At 39.1% G+C, this 25,618-nt stretch overlaps 1 protein-coding gene across 1 annotated transcript in view; it reads left to right on the forward strand.

Moving 5' to 3' along the window:
* The window catches only part of ZNRF2 (zinc and ring finger 2), a 98,042-nt gene that overhangs the window by 37,395 nt on the left and 35,029 nt on the right, over positions 1-25,618 (forward strand). Inside the window, exon 2 of the mRNA XM_080818317.1 lies at positions 16,363-16,458. Coding sequence (XP_080674443.1) covers positions 16,363-16,458 — 96 coding nt within the window. The remainder of the gene's footprint in view (positions 1-16,362; positions 16,459-25,618) is intronic.

Consider the following 25,618-nt stretch of genomic DNA (forward strand, 5'->3'; position numbering starts at 1 on the left):
CTCCTCCTTACTGAAAGTGATGAAAACTGCTTACCTCTCTTGGTCTGGGTTTTGGTCATTCTGTACTCTGCTTCACTACCTTTCCACCCGGTGGGGATGTTTTGCCATTTGAGGTTCATTGATGACAGAAGATACTCAGTATGTTGAATTTTATAAGACTCATTTGTACTAGTTAAATCACTGACCTCTAGGTCCTTACACTATTATTGGCGTACTCTCTCATATTATAAATTATAAAGATACCGTGTTTATATCACCACATGGGATTTATTTAGTTTTCCTTGGGAGCTGACCTGCCATATATGACCATAGTTGAAGTTTATTTGGCCACCATTCTGTTCCCCTTTCCTAGCTCTTCAGTATGAGCAATCACATTATGTCCTGTTTAGCATTCCTCTGTAAAATAAGTTAACTTCTTAATTCATTGAAACAGATTGAAACAAAATATTTGTTTTCACAGGGACATATCCATGTTGCCGAACATCTTTATTTTCTCGTAAAGCTGTGAATTACTGTATCAGAATTATTTTCTGTATATAATACAGGGTTTACACAAATTATAGTGACGGAGAAGTGTTCTCTGTCAGTTATGGCCCACCATTAAGAGTTTTTATAGTTAATTGATCAGCTATGAGGAATGTATGTGTTTAAAATAATCTTAACAATAAAAAAGCCAAAAATACAGAACGAGAAATAAAGCTAATGGGGTATTTTTGGGAGTGGAGTTGGGGAGACAAAAAGTTGATGGAAAGCTGGTTGATAGGCTCTATAAAACAATAAAAAGAATAATAAAATAATGGGAAAGGGTAAAATAATAAGTAGGAAACAAAAGCCAAAAAGTGGGCATCTTTGCAGTGTTTTTTTTAAGATTATGGATATGTCAAAGACATGAATATTTATGCATGATGTGCTTGTATTTTAAGTGGCTGCAAAAATTTTCCCACTTGGGTGGAGGAAAGTTACTGCATCTCCAATACTTTGTCTCTCTCGGTCTGAATAGTTTCCCAAATATGTGAAGTATATTCATTTGTTAAGACATCCAGGATTGGTCCCAGTATGGATTTTGATTTGCTTGTGGTTCCTAGTGTATATTCTTAACCCTAGGCATTTATTTTATAGATTTGCTTGTGGTTCCTAGTGTATATTCTTAACCTTAGGCATTTATTTTATAGAATTTTGCCACTGTTCACAAGGAATATCACTGCTCTTTGAAAACAAACAAGGTCAAAATAGATCCCCTGTAATGGTTTTGTGGTTATAACATTTTTATGTATAAGGGACTGTAAATTGTTGGTTTAATCGGTTAGCTTATGAGAGGGGTCTGGTAGATGAGTGGCCTGTAGAGTGTAATGAAAAGAGACCTAGCTCTGGCTGTACTGTTGCTTTGTTTTATGGCGTTTGGCAAACAATTTCACTTCACTGGGTTTCCTTATCTGTAAAAGATGAGAGTAGATGTTTGTTCCCTTAGGGTCCTAAATGGTGAGCGAATAACTCCAGTGAACATAGAGAGGTAGCTCTTTTTAAATAACGCTAAGGGTGCTGTTTGGTGCACTTACCATAAAGCACAGAAAAATGTCCGATTCCATAAGTACTATTATCAAAAGAGGGAAAACAAGTTACACCCCCCCCCCCCGTTTTAAACCACAAAGAGACCTTTAATGCAGTATTTTAAAAACTCTTGTAGTACATTTTATGAATCATTTCAGTGTGTGCTGATATTTAACCTAAAAAATTAACACTTCTGGGGGCGCCTGGGTGGCTCAGTGGGTTAAGCCTCTGCCTTCAGCTCAGGTCATGATCCCAGGGTCCTGGGATCGACCCCCACATTGGGCTCCCTGCTCAGCAGGGAGCCTCGTTCCCCCATCTCTCTCTGCCTGCCTCTCTGCCTACTTCTGATCTTTTTCTCTCTGTCAAATAAATAAATAAAATCTTAAAAAAAAAAAATTAAACTTCTGGGGCACCTGGGTGGCTTAGTGGGTTAATGGTCTGCCTTCCTCTCAGTTCTTAATTCCCGGGTCCTGGGATCAAGCCCTCTGCCTGGCTCCCTGTTCAATGAGGAGTCTGCTTTTCCCTCTCCCTCTCAATTAAATAAGATCTTAAAAAAGTATATGGAAAAAAGAATGAAGTGATAAGAATTGCCACAAATAGGTGATAGTAGAAAATAATGACTTTCCTAATATAAAGTATGATCTTGATATAAACTGAGCTTTTCAAGAATGTTTATTACGCAAATTGATGTATACTGATGTTCATTTTGTAGGTTCATCAAGGATTGTTTTTGATGATTATAGAATTCAGTATTTCAATAATTTAATCTGGTAAATACGCTTGTTGAGCAAGGTTAAAACTTACTCTGTATTGTGTTGTGGGAACATTTCCTATCCTGCTGTTTTTATTTTTTTAGAGATGTTTTTGTCCTTTTTAAGTAGCTGTGATTATTGAACAATGCAGGCTTAATTTAAGTGTTTCCTTTTGGCTTCTTGAGCACCTTTTTTCATGTAGCAGAAATTTTACTTATTAGACAGACATGATAGAAAATAGGCAGCCTGCAGCTCATCTTGCTGGTGGTATTTTAAGTTACTTGGCTTACCTTTTCAGAGGACATTTTTCCTAATGGATGATCCTATGTTTGCCAAACTCTGAGCAGGTCCTGCTGGCAAATGAAGTATCTTTTTCCTCAGTTTATACTCCAGACCTTTTGCTGTATGCCATATATTATATATACTATAAAACTTCGCTTATGGAAGTTGATTTATTTAACTTTCTTTTTATTGGCATGGTTTTACCTGTTTTTATTGGCATGTTGAGAATAATTTTACCTTTAAACTGAATTTTTTTTAAAAAATGCTGTTCATTTCCTGCAAGCGATGGTTAGGACTCTCTTAGTTGGAGTTAGCATTCCCTAATCTGCTTTTAATCGTGCAACTCTTCCCTCTGTAGAACCGAGACCAAATACACAGTTCACTCATGCGTGCATTTAGGTATTGATTGAGTCAGCTGTAGGTCTAGCTGGATGCTCAGGTAGGGTGGTTTAATAGAATACTTAGAAGAATATACAGTTTTTACCCCACAGATGTTAATCCAGTTGGGGAGATAAAATCTACATTGAAGAATTGTTGTAGATGATATATATCAAATGACTGTTAACCAGTTAACAGAATGTAGTAGAACATAGAAGGTTGTTACGGTTTTGAGTTCTCCTAAAAGGTTTCATTGAAATGGTGAGACTTGATCTGGGCTTAAACAGGAGCAGGTTGTTAATAAAGTAAGAGAAAAGCAAGGCATACTGGCTTAAAAAAGCAAGGTCATACAGGTGTGGGTGGATATATTCTGTTGGATGAAAGATTACATTGATGATGCCAAATTTGTATTAGGGTAATAGCAATTATGTGAAAAGGCCAGTGTAGGAGAAAACTGTGTGTGCCCTGGTGCCCAGTAATGTAAAAGATCATAAAGAGACAGGAGTCTCTTCAGTAATGTAAAAGATTGTAATGTAATGTAACATGTAAGAATGTAATGCAAAAGATGATAGAGGTGTGTCTCTTACTGAAGTAAAAACCTTGATAGCTTAGGAATTGGAAGAGCCGAGTTCCGTCGCTTTTGATTTTTTTTCACTTAGGTTGCTGTTCTCTGTATGTGAGCAGTTTCAACCAAGAGAGTCTGTGGATTCCTTTTGCTTTAATATTCTTTAATTCCATTATTGAAGATAAGAACTGGCAGCCACTGGTTCGTATTACCTGGGGAGTTTGGTGTAGCCGATGGAGATGTACCTGCTGTAAATATCTCCTAAACACATTACTCCGTTACTGTTTCGTTCCATTGTCCTATTCAGTACATGTACCTCAGTTTTAAGGTTCTTGGTCATTTCCTTCTAAAATTGTATTAGTCAATTAAATTATCTAATCGAGATCAGAAGGAATAGAGCTTTGTTTAAGGGAAAGTGTAGAGGAATAGTTTTAATTTTGGAAAACCTTAGAGTACCAGCATTGAGTTGAGAACATTGGTAATCAGTGGGGATGATAGTAGGTTGATAGCATCTGGGGGAGGGCTTTAAGTGCCATCCCCGGGGGTCACATAGTTTGTGTGCGGTAGAACTGGGTTTGCACCCAGGTCTTTTGGACTTCAAAGTCTGTATTTTCACTAGACTATTCAAGCTAATTAGGAAGATAGACACAAATAAGTAATTGTAGTACCATGTACTACATTGTAGTATTAAAAGTATCATCAAAGCATAGAAGAAATACAGAGGGAGGGAATGATTAAATCAGCTTCGAGATGGAGCATTGAGAGATTCCTGGGGAAGGATGATACCTGAACAGGGCTTTGATAGCAATCTAGGAGCTGTGTAGGGTAAAAGGGAATAATAACATTCGTGTTTCAGTACCTCTGTACTTTGCTTTAAAAGACCAGGGTTATCTGGCTTATTTCTACTGTCCATTCTCTTCCATGTCTCCCTTGTCCTTTATTTATTTTTTTTAAGCTTTTATTTATTAGAGCACACACACATGTGAACATGACCCTGGGATCATGATCTGAGTCAAAGGCAGGTGCTTGACCAACTGAGCCACCAGGTGCCCCTCCCTTGTTCTTTTTATATACAAACGTGATCATGACATTCTCATCCCAGATGTGGGTGGTTATATCATTTTCACATTGCTGACATTTCTAATAATTATATACCATACCATAGCAATAATTCCTACAGTTTTTCTTTAATTAAATGAAATAATATTTTGTATAGTGTATATACTACGTTTGTTTGTGTATAAGTATAAAACACCACAGCTTGTCCATTCCTGAATTCTTTATTAATCTCTTGGTTGGGTCTTGAGTCTGAATATTTGAGGATATACATTTGAGTCCCAGTCTTTTTCCCTTCTAAGTGTTCTGAAGACACCTTACCGCCCCCCCCCCCCCCGCCCCGGCATGCACAGAGATGTGTCCAAAGTAATACCTGTGTATTCTGTGGATAATTCTGAGACCAGTAAGATTTCTGCCACCCTTGCCCCCCCCCCCTTTTTTTACTATCTTTGATAATTTTTGATTTGTTTCGATTCTGTTCTCTTGGTTGGGGAAAGCAATTAGCCTTTGTTTTCTGTAATTTATCTTTTTTTCTGATTGCCGCCATTTCTGTTTTGTTTTCCATAACTCTCTGCTTTCTGTGTCAGTGATGTTGTCACTAGCTATTTCTATTTCTCTCCAGGTCTTCTGTGGTTTTTATTTCTTTTACAGGTTTATTGTCATATTTATTTGCTGAACTATTAAGCTGTTTCCGGAGTTCTCTGAATTGTCTCAGTCATCTGCCTTTTTAGTGTTTTGTCTATATGGTGGATTCATACAGTGCATAGGTCCCATACTGAACTCTTTTTTATTATTATTCATCAAAGAATGGAGTGATTTCTAGTTGAAACTGTTGTCAAGGGAAGAACAGTGTGGGGAAATAGCAGAGAAAGTCATCTAAGGGAGGCAGCAACTTCAGTCGAGATATGTTCTCACAGAATACTTTTTCACTAGGCTGATGTGTCCTCTGCTTTGAAGACATTTCTTCCTTTAAAATAGTTTTTTAATTAAAATTTAAGTAAAATTTTGGAGCGCCTGGGTGGCTCAGTGGGTTGAAGCCTCTGCTTTAAGCTCAGGCCATGATCTCAGGGTCCTGGGATCGAGCTGCAGGCTCTCTGCTCAGCAGGGAGCCTGCTTCCCCCTCTCCCTCTGCCTGCCTCTCTGCCTACTTGTGATCTGTCAAATAAATAAAATCTTTTTAAAAATTTTTAAGTAAAATTTAAATAAATTAAATCAAAGTAATAATAGGTATATATTTTGAAAAAAGTACTTCCAGTGTTGTTGTTGTTGTTTTTAAAGATTTTATTTATTTATTTGACAGACAGAGATCACAAGTAGGCAGAGAGGCAGGCAGAGAGAAAGGAGGAAGCAGGCTCCCCGCTGAGCAGAGAGCCCGATGCGGGGCTCCATCCCAGAACCCTGGATTATGATCTGAGTTGAAGGCAGAGGCTTTAATCCACTGAGCCACCCAGGTGCCCCAGTACTTAGAGTTCTATAATAAACACCATTATTCTCTTGCCTCAACTCTCCCCAACTCCTAGTTTTTATTTTCTTGAGACAACTGTTCTCAGCACTCCTAGCTGTTGCTTGTTACATTTACTTCCACATTTATAAGTAGTATGCTTATATTCTTTTTAATTTTTTTAAATGTTAACTATTAACTGTTTGTTATGAAAGATAAGGTTTTATATATATCACCTGTCTTCATTTTTATCCTCCTACCTTTTGAACGTCTTTTTTAAACGATGATCTTGATACTCATTGTTTATGACTGTGGGTTACATTTTCTGTTTATTTGTCTTGTAGTTAAAAATTGCCTCCATCTATTTGCTTATTTGATTTTCTAAGTTCCTGTCAGTTCTTCCCAACCTTGAAAAAGAATTATAAAACTGTCTGAACACAACACTGTTTTCCACCTGATAAAACACATCAAGAAGCCTTATCTGTTCACTCCCTACCATTGTCCACCCTCTTCCTCTTCTCCTTGCATCCTCTACTCCCCTCTTCCAGTCTGGGCCAAATATCTTCTAGACCTGTTATACATTATCCAAGGATTTTTCTCTACTTCTCTCCTATGAGAGAGCTTATTTCCTTTATCTTGGTGTCTTTCTCTTTGTTTTTTCTTCTTTTCTATTTGTTCCTTTGTTTCAGTGGACCTTGTGTTCTAGAAACTTCTAGAGGGTGCAGAGGAAGGAAAGTTTTTGATACTTTGCCTATACTTCGATAAAATGTGTGTGACTATGTAATAGTTTGGGTATATAGTCTGAGTGAAATATTTTTCAGAATCTTAAAGTTACTGCTTCATTTGTCTCCTTTCAGGTGTTGCTGTTGAGAAGACTAATGCCATTCTAATTCTGGAAAGCAGTTAACTAGACTCTGCAAAATTATTAGTGTCATGAAAGGCAAAAAAATTTAAAAGTCTGGGAAACTGTTCTAGGTACTTTTCCTCTTTTTTCTTTCTGAAAGTTTTTAGACTTTATTCGTACCCCTAATGCTCTGTTATGTCACAGTACCATACCTTGGTATGGCTGTTTCTTTTCCTTTGTTGTATGGGTACATTCTTTCAGTTAGCATAGTCATGAATTTCAGTTTGGGAAATTATGTGTTTGGTAGTTTCTCCCTTTTTTTTCAAGTCTGTTTCTAGTTGGTTGGATGTTAGACCACCTGGATCGATCTTCTGACTTTATCATTCTCCTGTTTGATTTTTAATTCTGCTTCTTGAGAGGTTAAAAAAAGATGTACAGAGTGATGGTTGAAGACTTAGGCTCTGAAGCCTGAAGCCCAGCTTGATTTCTGGCTTTGCCAGTTTCTAGCTGTGTGAAGTTACTTAATATTCTTTCCGTTTTTCATGTGTAAATTGGGGTTGTATTAGTACCTCACTCAGGGATGTGGGAATAAATGAGTTCATTCACCCAAAGTGCTTAGAAAATTTCCTGGTAGATACTAAATGTTCATTGTTATTATCATTTGGCATCATTAGTACAAGTTAATATTCCAGCTGTCTATTTGAATTGTTAGTTAAGAATTCTTAATTTCATTAAAAGTTTGAGGAGCTTTTGTTTGCTGCTCTGTTCTTACAGTCTCTTGTGGGTGCAGTTACCATCTTGACTTACTGGGACAGATGAGGAAATTTGGGGAAAACCTCCCAAGATATAAAATGGACCCCAAAACTAAATACCTGATAAAACACATCAAGTCAAATACGCAGAAACAAAAATAAATTGAAATTTTAGAAGAGTTTTGGGGTTTAGCAGTGCTAAGGTTTTTTTTGTTGTTGTTTCCTGTGTTGGTAGTTTTATCGTATTTACTCTTTTTCTATGAATGTTTTGGTGTACGTCTTGTATGTTAGAGGCTTTTTCTAAATTTCCTCATAATGAGGTTCTAGTTGTATTTGGTGGAAGTATATGTAAGTATTGTGTACTCGGTGAAGCACATCAGGAAGCACAGATGTCTTCTTGTCCTTTTGTTGGTGATACTAAGTTTGAACATTTAAGGTGAGGTCAGGTAGTTTCTCCATTTTAAGAGTACCTTTTTATCTGTTAATTAAGTGATCTTGGGTTGATATTTTCAGAATGTAATTATTTATATATACTTTTGCATTCTTTTTTAGATATAAGATACTGTGATATGTTATGTCATTATCCATTTTGATTCTTAGATCCAAATCTGACCAGGAGAAGCCCTTTCAAGCCGCTTATCAGTTTTTGAGCACTTCCTTAGTCTGGCATGACAAGATATTCTAGGTTCACCTTGTACTTTCCCTGTCCCAGACCTAGAACTCAGATTTTTCTCCAAGGAGCTCTTGTTTCTCTTCATGGAGGAATGATAGTAAGAAACCCCAAATCTGGGGGTTGAGTCTGCTTTTTGCTATGGAGGTATCATTGCTTCTGGGTCCCCGTGTGTGTGTATACATACATATGTACGCATGTGTGTACCTGCACATGCATAGGAATGTGTGTATTTGTATCTAGTATATAGTTACATTCATTTGTGTCCATTTATATTTAATTTTAGTAGGGATTTCCCCCTAATTCTTGTTTTATTTTTGGATATGTATTCAGTAACATTGTGTAAAAGTCAAAAACTATATTAAAAGGTACATTCAAACACCTTTTTCCTTTTTTTAACCACATTTTAACTACCTACAAGCAACATGTATATAAACCTTAGTTTATCCTTTCTTGTTTTTCTATTTGCAGATACATACATGCACATGGATTAGTTACTCTTCTTTGTTGCACAGTAGTTTGCCTAACATTGCATTTTTTTTCACATTGCTTTTTTCACTTAAGATAGCCTTGATATCTCTCCATCAGTTCATAGAGACCTTCCTCATTTCCTTTTTATAACTGCAGAGTGTTCCGTTGTGTAGATGCCTAATGGTTTCTGCACTGTGTGTCTTCACTATGTTTACAGGATTGTGCGATTCCAAAGAGTGTCATCATAACTTACTGTGTATGTGTGTGTTTTAATTAAAACATAAGTTTATTATTTCTTGAGGTTCTATGAGTAGAATTGAATAATTAGTTGTTGGAGCTCTCCCTTGGCGAGTCCCTCAAGCAGTTGCAGATGGAAGTTGGGGCTAGAGTCATCTGAAAGTTGAAAGTAACGCAACATCCAAGGTAGCTCACCCATTATACCTGGCAACTGATGCTGGTTGTCAGCTCAGGGCTCACCTCAGGCTCTAGCTGACATTCCAGCTGAAATGCCTATTTGTGACCTGTGTGGCAGGAACTTCCTAGAACATGTCAGTTGGGTTCTGAAAGGGAGTATCCCAAAAGTGAGCATTCCAAAAGGTCAAGTGGGAGTTGCAAAGCTTTTAAGATTTATCCCAGAAATCCCAGAACATCACTTTTGCACTCTTGATCAACCAGAGCATTTACGCTGGCCCAGATTTAAGGAGAGAAGAATTAGTCTTCTCTTAATGTGAGAAACAGGGTGCATGAAATTGAAAGCAACTGTATTTGGAGATTGTATACGTAGTCTGCCTTCTAGCAATCACAGTTCAAAACCCTTCCATATGTGAGATGTATGCACTTCTTTCCAGCACTCACACAGTCTCATCCCACTACAGCATCAGTTTGATTCCAGAATCTTGTTATTGGAGTCAGGTCCAGATATGAATAAAGATTCTTTGGTGCAGTTCCTTTTGTACAGTTCCCTGAAAACAGTTGCCTTTGATCTGAAGACTTTTATTGAGATCTTTATTTTTCATTATGGTTTTGAGTTACTGTCTAGTGTTTTGTGTTGTTGGTTTTTTTTGTTTGTTTTTTTTGTTGTTGTTGTTTTAGATTTTATTTATTTATTTGACACAGAGAGAGAGATCACAAGTAGGCAGAGAGGCAGGCAGAGGGGAGGGGGAAGTAGGTCCCTGCTGAGCAGAGAGCCGGATGTGGGGCTCAATCCCAGGACCCAGAGATCATGACCCGAGCCAAGGCAGAGGCTTAACCCACTGAGCCATCCAGGCGTCCCTTGTGTTGTTGTTGTTTTTTTCGCCTCCATTTCCTCTAGGGTGGGTCTAGTGATGAACTTCTCAGCTTTTGTTGATCGGGGAATTTTACGATTTCTCCCTTACCTTTGAAGGAGTTTTGCTGGATATAGGATTTTTTTTTTTTTTTGAAGATTTTATGTATTTATTTGACGGAGATCACAAGTAGGCAGAGAGAGAGGAGGAAGCAGGCTCCCTGCTGAGCAGATAGCCTGATGCGGGGCTCGATCCTATGACCTGAGCCGAAGGCAGAGGCTTTAATCCATTGAGCCACCCAGGTGCCACTGGATATAGGATTCTTAATTGACAGGGTTGTTGTTGTTTTTCTTTGAGCCCTTTAAATACATCAGCTCAGCTCACTGCCCTCTAGACTCCAAAGTTTCTCGTGAGAAATCTGCTTAAAATGTTAGGATCCCTTAATGGGATGATCACCTTTGTTTTGCTGTTTTCAAAATTCCCTCTTTGTCTTTTGGAAGTTTGAATATAATGTATCCTGGCATGGGTGCCATTGAGTTCATCTTACGTCGAGGTTGTTGAGCTTTTTAGATGTTTATATTCATGTCTTTAATCAAATTTGGCAAGTTTTCAGCCATTATTTCTTCATATATTCTCTCCGCCTTTGTCTCTCTTACTGGGACTCCCACAGTGCATATCTTGCTCTACCTGTTGGTGTCCCATGGGTCCCTTGGGCTCTGGTCACTTTTCTTCCATTTTTTTTCTCTCTGTTCCTCAGACATGGTAATTTCCATTGTCCTATCTTAAAATTCATGGATTATTTCTTCCTGCTCAAATGAGTCTTTGAATTGCTCTAGTGAGTTTTTCATTTCAGTTATTACACTTTTCAGGTCCAGAATTTCTTCATGGTTTCTATTTAGGTTTTCTATTTATTGATATTTCCATTTTGTTCATATTTCGATCATATTTTCTTGACCTTCTCTACATCTTCCTTTGTTTTTTGAGCATCTTTAAGCTAGACATTTAAAAATCTTTGGCTAGTATATCTGCCATCAGAGCTTTTTCAGGGACAGTTTCTTTTATTTCTTTTTTTCCTTTAAAGGACATACTTTTGGGGCACCTGGGTGGCTCAGTCATTAAGCATCTACCTTTGGCTCAGGTCATGATCCAGGGTCCTGGGTTCAAGCGCCACTTTGGGCTCCCTGCTCAGCAGGAAGCCTGTTTCTCCCTCTTCCATCCCCCCTGTTTGTGTTCCCTCTGTTACTGTGTGTCTCTCTGTCAAATAAATAAAATCTTTAAAAAAAAAAAAAGCCATACTTTACAGGTTTTTTGTATGGTTAAGGTTTTTATTTTGTTTTGTTCTTTGCGGAAAACTGGTTATTCTAATCTAATAATATGTTAATTCTGGAAATCAGATTTTCCCCCTTCCCCCAGTCTTGCTGCTTTTTATTATTGTTTTTTGGGAGGTATTGTAGGCTGTCTCTGACGAGGATCATCAGCCTGAGGTAAAAATTTAAGGTCTTCTGTGTATGCCCTGGGCATACACAGTCTTTCTGATTTCCCTTGTATGTATAGTTGTTTTTTAATCTCCTGGTCTTTAATGTTGGGCTCCCAAAGGGAGGAAAAGTGAGAAATAAAGGGAGGGGAAAGGGCATAGGCACTTTAAAGCCCCTTGAAGTTTCTTCAGCTTGAGTGGGGGAAGGGCTTATCATGGGGAAGGTCTGACAGCAATGACTACCCTTCTCTGTGTCTGTACCTCTTGGATGGGAAGCAGCGATCAGAGTGCAAGGTCCCAGTATTCGGAGGACAGTCATCTGTGGCCACCCTGGTTCCTGCAAGCTCTGTGTAAGTTGCTCCAAGAACAAGTGCCTTGCCATGTGACCGGGGGTGGGGTGTTGTAGGAAAGGTGACTGTTAACTTTGCTCAGAGCTGAAATTAACCACAGTGTACTGTCCAGGTCTTCGTCCTGGAAGTTGCAAGCCTTCAGTAAACTCCAGAGTTCCAGAAGAGTTCCCTGAGACAGACTCCACCAGCACAATTATTTAGGTGGGGAGGCCAGTTCTGCTAGTGCTTCCTGCTCTGCTGTCTCCTCAGAATCTTCTGTGTGCATGTGTTTTTTGTGTTTTGGGGACATACCTTCAGGGTGAGAAGCTAGAAATGGGATTGCTAGATCAGAAGATGAATACATATTTAATTGAGTATAGAGCTTGTAAAATTTTGTGTTCCTACTAGCAGTGTATGAAAGTACTCGTTTCCTCACAGCTTCACCAACAGTATGTTGTCAAGGTTTTGAGTTTTTGCCAATCTGGGGTGAGTAGTGATTTCTTAATGTAGAGATAAACTAAAGCCTAAGGAGAGAAAGCAGTAGTACAGAGAACTAACCTGGATTTCTAGTTAAACAATGTGAATTAAACACGTGTTTCTCTTCCCTCCTAAGACCCACTAAAATGGGAATAAAGAAAAAGAACTTGGGGCGCCTGCGTGGCTCAGTGGGTTAAGCCTCTGCCTTCAGCTCAGGTTATGATCTCAGGGTCCTGGGATCGAGCCCCACCTCGGGCTCTGCTCAGCTCAGCGGGGAGCCTGCTTCCTCTCCTGTCTCTGCCTGCCTCTCTGCCTACTTGTGATCTCTCTCTCTTTGTCAAATAAACAAAATCTTAAAAAAAAAAAGAAAGAAAAAGAACTTAAGAGGAAGGTGCTTCTTCTATTCTGATAATGTGCAGTGTGGTTTTTTTTTAATTTTTAATTTTTCATTTATTTTTTATTTTATTTATTTATTTATTTAATTTATTTTTATTTCTTTTGCCCTCCCTAATCCCCACCACCTGGTTGCTCCGACCTCCCACTCCCCGCCCCTTCAAAACCATCGGGTTGTTTTTCAGAGTCCATAGTCTCTCATGGTTCACCTCCCCTTCCAATTTCCCTCAACTCCCTTCTCCTCTCCATCTCCCTTTGTCCTCCATGTTATTTGTTATGCTCCACAAATAAGTGAAATCATTTTGGGAAATATGACAAAATTTGACTCTCTCTGCTTGACTTATTTCACTCAGCATAATCTCTTCCAGTCCCGTCCACGTTGCTACAAAAGTTGGGTATTCATCCTTTCTGATGGAGGCATAATACTCCATAGTGTATATGGACCACATTTTCCTTATCCATTCATCCGTTAAAGGGCATCTTGGTTCTTTCCACAGTTTGGCGACCGTGGCCATTGCTGCTATAAACATTGGGGTACAGATGGCCCTTCTTTAATGTGCAGTGTTTTGTTTAAAGTTCAGTTGAATATCCTTTTGGTGAAATACTGGTTTAAAACTTTTGCCCATTTTTCTAACTGGTGTTTGATTTTCCACAGTTTTTGAGAATTCTTTGTGTATCAAGGATATTGTCCTGGGATATTGTAAATTTTCGTTTTTTTGGATTTGTTTCTGGTGTGTTCTGTTTTAACCATGCACATTTTTTTCTTCTGTTGCATTATGTTTATGAGCGAGGCGCTGAAAAGCTGATGGGAAGCTTTATGTTTAAGGCTGGGGCTTATCCACGGAAAAGGTTCTTGATGTTCTATTCTGTGGGTCATTTTGATTTAAAAGAAGAGTCTACCAATTTCTTGGTAAAGGAAGTTGGCAAATGGGCCCTTTTCTGTACGTTGATCTTTTATCCCTGTGTTTTCTTCTCTTCCTTCCCATTGCTGTGCCTGGGGTCCTCAAATCTCTATTTTGGGTCTTGTATTCTATAGTTAGCTTTCATTCTCCTGCTGTAGTTGGGGAACTGTAGTTTCTTGTAGTTGCTATGTGTCATGTATTGAGAATCTAGGGATTTCTCCCCCACCCCTACCCCAGTCTTGGAATCAATCTAGATGTTAACCTCATGCCTCACCATTGTCTTGGGAAGTCATTCAGAGGTGTAGATTTTTGAATCCTTTGAGAATTAGGTAGTGAGACTTGACTGACTTCCACAGGCACTTGGGATGTGTTTTCTTGGTGCTGGAAGTTTCTCTTTTCTCATCTGTGGTCTCAGGTTCTTTATCTTAATCCCTTTTATTCTCATTTCAGTGGATTTTAGATGGGAGAAGAAAGAAACATACTAATTTATTGTACTTAATTAGAAATCCAGGTGGTTGTTTGCCCATAGAGTTCTCTCTCCTTTGGCTCTACTTCCTGAGCAGTTGGATCCTCTCAGTACTTCACAGTATTGTGTTTTGATAACTTAAGAGTTTATATGCCTATACTCAGATGATTCTGATCACCAGTTAGAAAATTGGTTTCCTCTTTCCCTCTTTGATATCCTTTTTAACTTAAAGGGAAGATTTTTTTTTTTTTCAATTGCAAGCAAAAGATTGTTGGTTGGTCTTTGAAATATGAATGCTACTTGAAAAAGTCATTTGACTTAAATTTGACTTATATTGACTTAATTGACTTAAATTTCCTTATACTGGTATAGTTTGGGGATTATAGCTATTTTGTAGTTTCACCTTAAATGAATTTCCTTTCCTCTTTCTTCTTTTTATTTTGGTGGTTTTCAAGAAGGGGAAGTAACCATACCTTTATTCTTTATTTTAAAATGCATTTACTACAATGTCAAAAGCAGTGTTCAAATCATATATTTCTTTTTTTTTTTTTTTTTTTAAAGATTTCATTTATTTATTTGACAGACAGAGATCACAAGTAGGCACAGAGGCAGGCCGAGAGAGAGGGAGGGAAGCAGGCTCCCTGCTGAGCAGAGAGCCCGATGTGGGACTGGATCCCAGGACCCTGGGATCATGACCCGAGCCGAAAGCAGAGGCTTTAACCCACTGAGCCACCCAGGCGCCCCCAAATCATATATTTCATTTAGGACTTTGAATACCTGGATTAAGTACCCATGCCAGGAACTTTTCCTGATTTGTATAAAAAGTTCTGCATGAAGTGTATGATTCTAGTCTGGCACATTTGGTCACAGTGAGTTTCAAGTCATAGTGAACAGAGGAGAGCGCCTCCAAGAACATGCATGTGCTAGAAGTATAGAGCTGTCAGATTCTGCGGCAGCGGCTGGGACTGGCTTCTTTCACTACCCTTCTTACTAGCTCTTGTCTCTCCAAGTACTTCTGCTCCTGTCTGCACATCTGCTTCAAGGTCTCCACGCAAGCTAGTAGTTTCTGTTCTCTTGTAAGTTCAGCTTACATGAGCCGCTGGTCTCTCTCAAACCTACATGTGCTCTTTCTGCCTCAGCTCTTTACAGCTGACAAGTGTACTCTCTTGCTGTTTCTTGTCATATTTCCCAGAAAAACAGATTGGCCCAGATCATCATTTGTGTGCCACTTGCGGTTTGTTGTTCTAGCCAAACTGTAAATTGGCTATCTTGAATCAGGCGTCCAGCATTGTTCATCTGCTTCGGGATGTCAGAGAGGGAGCAGTAGGGCAGCAGGGCCATGGTAAGGAACCAGAGATGGGACGGTTACCCTGGTAGTTGAGGGAGTAGGATAGACCTGAATACATAGCGTATTCTCTCCTTCAGTATCCAGTTTGTTTTTAATAGACTACTTTAGGCAAATACTTAGTGCAGAACGAATGTTATAGGAAACTAATATTTTTTTTTTATTTAAAAGATTTTATTTATTTATTTGACAGAGAGAGATCACAAGTAGACAGAGAGGCAGGCGGAGAGAGAGAGGGAAGCAGGCTCCCTGCTGAGCAGAGAGCCCGATGCTGGACTCGATCCCAGGACCCTGAGATCATGACCTGAGCCGAAGGCAGCAGCTTAACCCACTGAGCCACACAGGTGCCCCGGAAACTAATATTTAAGTGTCAGAGTTGACTGGGAAATCTTTCCTATTTGATCCTATTTTCGGTTTGCACTGCGAATGTAGTGGCATAGTGTGAGAAAGATCACTGTACTAGAAGACAGAAGTCTTGGATTCTAGACCTGGTTTTTGCCAATACTGACTTTCTTCATCAGAATAATTTTTAAAAGGTCAATGGAGTAGAATAGTTTTAAGGTACTGTGTAGCTGTAAAAACCCTGTGACTCAAATTGTGCCCTACTAAGCTGGGAAAGGTAATTTCCACAAAATTAAAAGTTCAGGTTAATGTAAAAAATTAGGAGCAAGAATGATTGGACCCATATGTTAGGAAAAGATATGGGAGTTTTGTAGTGAGCCTAATTCTTCTCATCTGTACTTGTTTCATTTGAAATGGAGTGGTCTTCGTAAATTGATTGAAGTCAGTTATTATAGTTAGAAACTTTCCCCAACCTAACTTGAAATCAAGTAGTGTATTACTGTAAGTATAATATTGAAATTTGAAATGCTTTTTGTCTTTGATGCTTTTTTAAGAAATAGAATTGGATATTCAGAATAATTGAGTGAAATGCGTTTCTTTTACTTTTTAGGATTTAAGTGCCCCGTATGCTCAAAATTTGTACCTTCAGATGAAATGGATCTGCATCTTGTGATGTGTTTAACAAAGCCAAGAATAACCTATAATGGTAAGTCTGGTGCTTTAAAATGCTATTTTAAATTAGAATTACCCTAGATTTTATGAATTTTATGTTTCAGGTAAAATTTAAAAGGCAAGGAACCCTGGAGCTAACTGGTTTTTTAGTTAGGTCTGATGCTTTGGCTTTACCATTCTTTCCTAACCACGATCTCCAGACATTTAAAATCCTAGGCAAGATTTCTCAGTGAAGCCTTGGTACATTTTGAAATAGACTTAAAAAAAAAAAAAAAAAACCCACACAGTTCATTCCTGGCTTTTTTCAAAAATTCATAAATGGACAAATTTCAAAAGCCTACAAGAAATTTCATGGATTTTTCAAATGTAATATTTGGTTTGAAATAGAATGAGTAGGAAGAGCACCAGTAAACAGTGAACCCAATTGAAAGGTTGACTTCATTCAACAAATGTCTTTTTTTCTTTAAAGATTTTATTTGTTTATTTATTTGAGAGTGTATGATTTGGGGGAGGGCAAAGGCCCTGGAGAGAGACAGGCAGACAGACTGCCGAGTGCAAGGTCCCACGCCAGGAGATCATGACCCCAGCAAAATCAAGAGTGGTCACTTAAACCACTGAGCCATCCAGGCACCCTTCAGTAAATGTCTTATAAGAACCTGTGAAGTACGAGGTGTAGTGTTAGGAGGTTGGGATACAGCAGTGAATAAAACAGATGGATCCTACAGCTCAGCATCAGACAGAAGTTAACCAGTTTAGCCTACTTAAGAATTTGAGATTTAAAAAAAATTTTTTTTGAGATTTCTCCCCAGATTACAAAAATGCTGAGGTGGGAGGTAGACTTTAATATTGATACAAACATGTTATCCTGTCTAGCTCTTTCGCAAATTGATTTAGGAATCTCTAATAGAGCAGTGCTTCAGCCACATCATTATAGTATTGACAATAAAAACCCTTTCCTCCCCCTTTGTTTTCCAATGAATAAGTAAAAGAAGATTATAGCAGTTCCTTTGAATAGTAAATGCACCTGTTGATTATATCCAGACCTTCTTGCATTGTGAAATTGAATTGGTTACTTTGCATAATATAATTGAAATTCAGTTACTTAAAAAATAAACATTCTCAGTCAGGTTCAAAATTTGAGATAAAAGTAATGGGGCTTGTTTCTCATTTGTACTCCATTGTCTTATTACCCCGCATAATTATTATGTTTATTGCAAGTGTTTTAAAAATAAAAATCCTTAAATGTTATGAGTCTAGCCGTGAATTTTGAAAGCACAAATGTGAATTCCTTGAACAATGTTTGCACATCACCTCAGTATTCTATACATTTCCTTATTGTGAGATATACACACACACACACACACACACACACACACACACACACATAAATCATATATATATGCTATATATATGTATATGCTACTATCTTTGTGAATGTTATTTGGCAGTTTTTAATTTCCTTAACTGGGCTCAAGCCAAGAGTTTGTTTGTTTTTGTTTTTAAAGATTTTACTTATTTGACAGAGAGAGATCACAAGTAGGTAGAGAGAGAGGGAGAAGCAGGCTCCCTGCTGAGCAGAGAGCCGAATGCGGGGCTGATCCCGGGACCCTGAGATCATGACCTGAGCCGAAGGCAGAGGCTTTAACCCATCAAGCCACCCAGGCGACTCAAGTCAGGAGTTTATTTTTTACTAGCTCATGTATTTGGTGTCTTGAAGATACCTCCAAGAATCAATATGTAACCTTCTGCTTGGGTAGAGTGTTGTTGAAAAGGAACCCACGGGCCCAAAATGGTGTCACTTAGGTCAAGGCGCCAAGTCAGGAAACCAAGACTTAATACCTAACCTAACTGCAGTTTTTAACCACCCCCCCCCCCCCAGCCTTTAACCAGTCAACATGAGTTTCCTGGTCAGCACTAAGAAATGTGATAGATGCCTCCAGTTCCCCTGAGAAGTGTGACCTTGACTAAAACAATGGCTACTTTGCTAATAATTTTCTTTTTTCCACCTCCTCTCTACCTTTAAAAACCTTTCCTTTCTTGTAGCCCTTTGGAGCTCCCCTCTACGTGCTAGACAGAATGCTGCCTAATTCATGAATTGATTAATAAAGCCAATTAGATCTTCAAAATTTACTCAGTTGAATTTTTGTTATTGAAAACTGTAAACCAAGAATTTAGGTTTTAAATACTTAATAGTCTTCAAATTCAGACGTTAGTAAACTTAATGGGAAAAGCAAATAAAGGTGCAAATATTTTTAAGAATGGCTACCTACTTTATGGTAGGTAGATCTGAAACTTTAATTTCTTAAATATCTATTAACTATCTATAAACATTTGGAAAAAGCAGCCAAAAACAGTTTCTTCATAAAAATTATTATTATTTTTTTTAAGATTTTATTCATTTATTGACAGAGAGATCACAAGTAGGCAGAGAGGCAGGCAGAGAGAGGGGGAAGCAGGCTCTCAACTGAGCAGAGAGCCCGATGCGGGGCTCGATCCCAGGACCCTGAGATCATGACCCGAGCCGAAGGCAGAGGCTTAACCCACTGAGCCACCCAGGTGCCCCTCTTCATAAAAATTATATATGACTCTTGGAAGTTTTAAAAATGGGACAGTGGCCAGTTGTGGTAAAAGAAAAAGTTGTTTGGATTGCTGCTTGAGGTTAGAGAGTGGTGGCTGATGGGCAGTATGCCTTCCCATTACGGTCTGCAGGAATTCTTACACCAGGCTGTTTTGAGGGCAGAACCCTGTAGGGAAGGAAGAAAAAATGATCCGGTCTACCCTTCTGAGTTCTTGGCAGAGACCTCTAATAAAAGACAGATTAATAAGAGAAAAACAAAAGTTTAGCAATCGTAAGACTTGTATACATGGGAGATACCCTGGGAGAAGGGAGTAAATACCCCTGAGATGATTTAGGATGTGGGTTTAATGCCGTCTCTAGCTAAAGACAAAGAAAGTGAGGGTGGGGTTGGGAGCCTCTAGTTATGGGACTTTATAGGGAAAATCAAGGTAAATAAGGCGTTTGTTATGCATATTTAAGTCCAGGTGTCTTCTCCACTGATAAGATAGATTCTCTTGTAATAGTCTCTTCTGACAGTTTCACAAATGGAGATTCCCTTTATAAATGCAAATTTCCCTTACAAAAGGATAATGTTTACTCTGTTTTCGGAGCTTCTGCCTGCGTCTGTTTTTCAATCTCTTGAAAATAATCCTATACCAAAGAGGCTTATTTTGAGGTAGCAGATTCTGTTACCCTTCAGTCTCCCAAATCTCATCTATCACAGGTGATAAAATTGGGCTCTTGAACTGGTAAGGTAGTCATCTAGGATCACTACAAAGTTTAGAGCAAGTTGAGTCAGAAAATCTCGTGTCAGTTACATGGTCTTCTAACTTCGAGTTTGAATTCCTAAAAATTGCTTCTAAAGAAAGATGTGCATCAGAGAGGTAGGGTGTGTAAATTGTGTTGATACTCAAATGAGAATTTTTCTTAGCATGGTGTTTATTATACCTTTTACAGCCTTTCCCAAACTAGCTAGAACTGAAATTTTGAAAAGTATTTGTTAAATGTATACTGATTTAACTATAAATATTCAGAGCGAGAAGATTGATTAGTTGAGCATGTTTTTCAGGCTGGATATATTTATAGTCAAACTCTGCAATAGCATGAATTTCAGAAATTTAAACATAAACTGGTGATTCAGAGTTTCAGATTTATACTCAGAGATGTTTCTCTAAAGTGTTTGGTTTCCAGACTAGCTCACAATGATTTGCTTTTTTTTTGCTTGTTTTCTTTAACCTGTAATAATATATACAAATACTCAAGTCTTGGTAACTGAAGAAGAAAATTGGCTAGGTAGAAGCCCTCAGGGTTGAGGCAGCTGGCTCGACAGAGGTTCAGGTAGGAGGCCCAAGGCAGTCTGGCAGGGAATGATTCAGAATGATGTGAGTGCTTACCTACTGCAGGTGGTGTTTTGGCAGGATGGAAAACATTCAGAGTGTCACAGTGAGTGTTCACCTGTATCGACTGCCCTTAAGTCAGGGACTGCCTGTTGCGTGATCACTGAGTATGCTCTGGCAATTAACAAAGAACTAGTGAGACCTTTCAAAATGCAACTTGGTAAGTTTATTTATTGCAGGCAGGAAGAGCTACACTTTTCTGCATGAAGCCGGTGGGTATTGTTATGCCCCAATAATGGGTCCGTGATTAAAGGAGCGAGACTGATATAAAGCAAAGGTCAAGCAAAGCTTTATTTCACCCCAAGCATCAAGAATCTAACCGAACGTTTGGGGACGCACCTCTTAAAAGAGAGGGCGCCCCTTCTCTGTTTCACAGACTAGCTTTTAAGGGCAAAGGCCATGGGGTCGGGCCTGGCCACGCACAGGTGACCAATGAGATTGTAACACACACAGGAACCACCACAGTGATGCTAGGTGACCAATTGAGTTACGATTTACCCTAGTAGACATCTGACCCAGCCTATCACCTTCGTTGGGATTGGCGCCCAAAAGGCTCCCAAAGGGCGGAGCCCACACTCCTTGGTAACTAGGGAGACAGTATGCATCCCCCCACTGATCGGATGTCTCTATGGATGTCTCTACTGGCCTGACCCACCCTTGTATCTGGGCTTCGTTACCTGGAGCTGGTTTCCCGGACTTGTTTTAAGTTCCTTCCCTGGGGGAAGGGAAGCAGGGACAGTTTAAGGGTTAAACAACAAAGTTATTGTTTAACCTCAATGGAAGTCTCTGGCTAAAATAAAAATATAAAATAGGTCCTTACAGGTATATGCTTAGTGTTCAAGGCGGAGGGGACAGGAAGGGAATATTAGACCATAAATGTTTTCTTCAAATTTCTGCTAGTAAAACTACTTTCACAAGATTTCTCTGGTGCTTATCATTCAGCTTGATACTAACTATGGGTGACATACAGGCAGTCATGAGACCCTGTAAGAATGCAGCAACCAGTCCCTATTTGATCCTTATCGGAACTATGCAGGCTATAGATCCACCTTCTGGGCTAAAGGTGAACATTTTTGTCCTTCTTTCTGTCATCACTGACTATTTCATACACTTTCCCCCTTTTCTGTGTGCTTCATTGTTTAGTTTATGGACCTAATAATTCACTGTGTAGTCTGTGAACTTAATATAAATTTTATGGGCATAGAGTCTCTTCATTTCTTTGTTCCTCATTTTCTAAGGTGTTTCAGAACCAAAACCAAAAGATGAAATACTGTTAGCAAGTTCTTAGTCTTGATTTTATTGGTCTTTAAAGTTCACTAGATCATAGCATGTTTTGTGTCCTATAAAGTTCAGGTTGGTTTTTTTTTTTTAATATTTATTTGACAGAGAGAAGTCACAACTAGGCAGAGAGGCAGGCAGAGAGAGAGGAGGAAGCAGGCTCCCCGTGGAGCAGAGACCCTGATGTGGGGCTCAATCCCAGGACCCCGAGATCATGACCTGAGCCGAAGGCAGAGGCTTTAACCCACTGAGCCACCCAGGCGCCCCCAAAGTTCAGTTTTATTTTAGTTTACAGGAGTGTAAATGAAGGTAGTAAGGTTCGTATTTAAGAAATCTTTGCTTTAGTGGAAATTGGTACTTAGCGTGTGCATGTATACCTGCAGGACATGTAACTGAAGGCTTACTTTTCTTGAGAGTTCATTACAAACTTATCAGTGAATCAAAGCAGAGCTTTTCACAATCATCAGGAATAAACCTGACTGCCGACAGGGTAAGATGTGATATTACCTTAAACAAATTTGAAGAAAGATTGAGTCGCTTGGAAGGGAACTCTTTGTAATGAAAGTGAGGAAGAAGGTTCCTGCCTTCTGTGCACTCCGCCAGAGAATGTAAAGCACAGACTCACTCAAATGTGGAAGATCCTTATGCACCAGGCACTCAGACCTGGATTCCAGTGTGGATAAGTAGCCTTCCAATGGCATTTTAAATCGTAAACTTGCTCTCTGCCTTACATACTGCATTTTCTTGGTTTTAAGACCCCCTCCGCATGTTTAATCTTTCTGAATTCAGGATATTTCTGAAAATGACATACCTGTTATATTTGCGGTTAAAAAAAAATTGTCAGCCATAAAGCAGGGTTTTAAGTAAGGGGGTATTTATCATTGTCTGAGTTTGTATAAACTTTGGCTTTTGTGGAGTTTCGATAATATGTGATTTGACATCTCTGTTCATATTTTGCATTGATAGTTATTGGGGTTGAGTTTTAACTTAAATGTGGATTCCTAATAGCTTTCAATGACTTTGTAAAGATTACATTATGGGACAGCATTGAGGTAAAGTTAATTTTTTTGTCCCATAAATTGTCATGCAGTACAGTGAAACTGAAGGCAGTAGAAAGTGTCAGATCCCTTATACTGGATCATAGAAATTTTAGAATAGATGACATCCTAGAAGAGGTTGACAAAACAAAAGCACAACCGTTCTAAAACCCACATGGGATTCCTTTAGAAAAATGCAGTCACTGTCTATTAAAGGTGAACCTGTATGAAAAATTAAAAATATACAAGGAGTGAGAGCAGGTGTGATTAGAATTACTATCCCTAAGAACTTAAGATTTATTTTCAAATCATTGTAGTGATAAAAGGATGAATAGGGAATAAAAAAAAAAGACACATAGTGAATAAGACAAATTAAACCCTTTAGACTTAAGTCATTGAAATTAAATCGCAACAAATAGATTAAACAGCCAATTAGAGCTCTGAGGAGAATTAGTGAGGTGTAAGATGGGTCTGAGAAAATTAAGCCGAGTATAACAGCGGTGAAGAGAGGAGCGTGGGAGGAGAGCATCTACCGTATGTAAAATCCCAGAAAAAGAGACGGACTTGACTTCTGGTTTCTAGCTCATGTGAGAAATTTGGAAGTAGCCCTCTGTCCTAAAAACTAAGTAAAAAGCTGGTTCAGACTGAAAAATTAGTAACTTTTCTTGAATTCATAAGAGGAGATGGGAGGACACAGGAAAACTGACAGCCTCCCTCAGTGATTGCAGAGACAAGTCTCGGGTTTAGCAGACGCTCGGGAATGGGAACCACTGCAGGAAACCCGAGCTAGGGCGGATAAACCTGAACTGTAATTGATGAATTGCTGGGGGCTCAGTGCAGACAAGTCCGAGGGTTTTAAACTCCGGGGAGACCTAGTCACAGTGGGGCTCCCACAGTTTTGTAAGATTGTCCTCCAGGAGCTTGACCAGGTTCCCCGTTGTAAATATGGGGGGAGAATCCCCTCCTGTTCTGTGGTAAGAGGAAGGAGAAGGGGACCATTTTGAAATACACCAGAGGATCTTCTTAACAGGGCCTGCCTCAGAGAAACTAGTTAACCAGAACCTGACTGACCTGAGAGAAGGGAAAAACTCAACTCCAGCCCACTCTAGCCATCTTGTTCCACCTAGTGAGGGAGGAAAAAAACCCTGAGAAATATTTATGAAGTTTACAGTCCAAATGATAGGCTCGCTAAAAGACTGGGGGACAAAAGGCGCAACATATGTATGATGGGAGATGGAATTGGCAAGAGACAATGTTTGAAAGGAAATGGCAGAGAATCTTCTAGAATTGCTGAAAGATAAGAGTTCTCCGATTTTACAGGAGCATTATGATGCCGAGCAGTATAAATAAAAATAAAATCATACCTAGAGACACCATAAACCAAGTACCTAATAAAAAGAGAAAAATGTTAAAGTAACCTGAAAAATACTACCTTATTCCACTTGTGTTAACATTTCTAAAATGCTTTTTGATATGTGTAGTTGATGAAGTTCTAGAACCTAGGTGGGGTTTGGTGGGGTGAGGTCCGGAGCCGATGACCAAGAGAGAATTCTTGAGACATCTTTGGTGCAAAATGGTGGTTTATTAAAGCACGGGGACAGGACCTGTGGGCCGGAAGAGCTGCTGCGCTGGTTGTGAGGATGGCAGGTTATGTACCCTGCGGTTGGGGGAAGGTGAGGGAACAGGGGGGGTGTCAACGGAGTTTTCATATGCTAAAGAGGGCCTAAAAGGTGCAGGGATACGGGAGGTCTTGCTGCTAGATCCATGTTGTCTTTTGGCAAGCCATTAACATCAAGATAGTTGGGAGATTCCTGGTGGGATGTCAAAATCCTGCTATCAAGCATCTTTGTTAGTGAGATTTAGGTATGGAAGAAACTTAACCATTGTTTGTAGATCTCTAGGACATTTGTAAACCAAGGGAGACTCCTGTCCTGCAGGATTGTGATCTCTGCAAATTAACTATTTGTTTCTCGTTTATGGCGGTCAGGGGTGCCTGAGGAATGCTACACATATTACCGAGGGGAGCGGATGGAGAAGGGGGTGCAAGGTGCCAGCTTTTGCTTTGTCCTCAGTCAGCCGCCTGCTCCCTTATCATAGTAATTTAAAATTTAGTATGTGTTTATAAAAAGGCAATGGATGAGGCATGGTCCTGTGAGAAACTTAAACATTGTTACAGTTTTATCCATTGTATGCCATTAAGAAGTTTTATGCCTCTAAGATATTAAATTCAATTTTACTGCCCTATTTTTAATACATAGCTGCTCAAAAGCAGCACCAGTTTGCATTAAAAACATTGTTAAAGAGGGGCGCCTGGGTGGCTCAGTGGGTTAAAGCCTCTGCCTTCGGCTCAGGTCATGATCCCAGGGTCCTGGGATCGAGCCCCGCATCGGGCTCTCTGCTCAGCAGGGAGCCTGCTTCCTCCCCTCTCTCTCTCTGCCTGCCTCTCTGCCTACTTGTGATCTATGTCTGTCAAATAAAGAAATAAAATCTTTATAAAAAAAAAAAAACATTGTTAAAGAACTGCAAAGTATTAACTGACTTGAACAAAGTACTAACTTTGAATTCAGTTTGCTAAGTTCAAATCCTTATTTTACCACTTAATAGCTGTGTCATCTTGGTCTTGGTTTTCTCTCCCAGAAACTTAGGACTAGAAGGAGTGCCTCTAATAGAGTATAAGAATCCAGTGAAAGATCATGCGTAGTTCTTTGTAGGTTGCGAGTGCTAAGTAAACAAGACCTGTTCTTACTAAGAGATACTACCTTTGACTTGAAGAGGTAAACCTATAGTAGGTGTCATATTTTTAACATGCTAACAAATCTGCAGTTCCTTTGATATTTTATTTTAAAAGCCCATAGTTACTTAATTCCAAATTAGATGTCTTACATAGCAGAATTGTATAAGATATGGAAAGCAGTGGTGGGGGGC

The sequence above is a fragment of the Martes martes genome (genome assembly GCF_963455335.1).
Source record: "Martes martes genome assembly, chromosome: 11".
In the NCBI taxonomy this organism is placed as follows: domain Eukaryota; kingdom Metazoa; phylum Chordata; class Mammalia; order Carnivora; family Mustelidae; genus Martes; species Martes martes.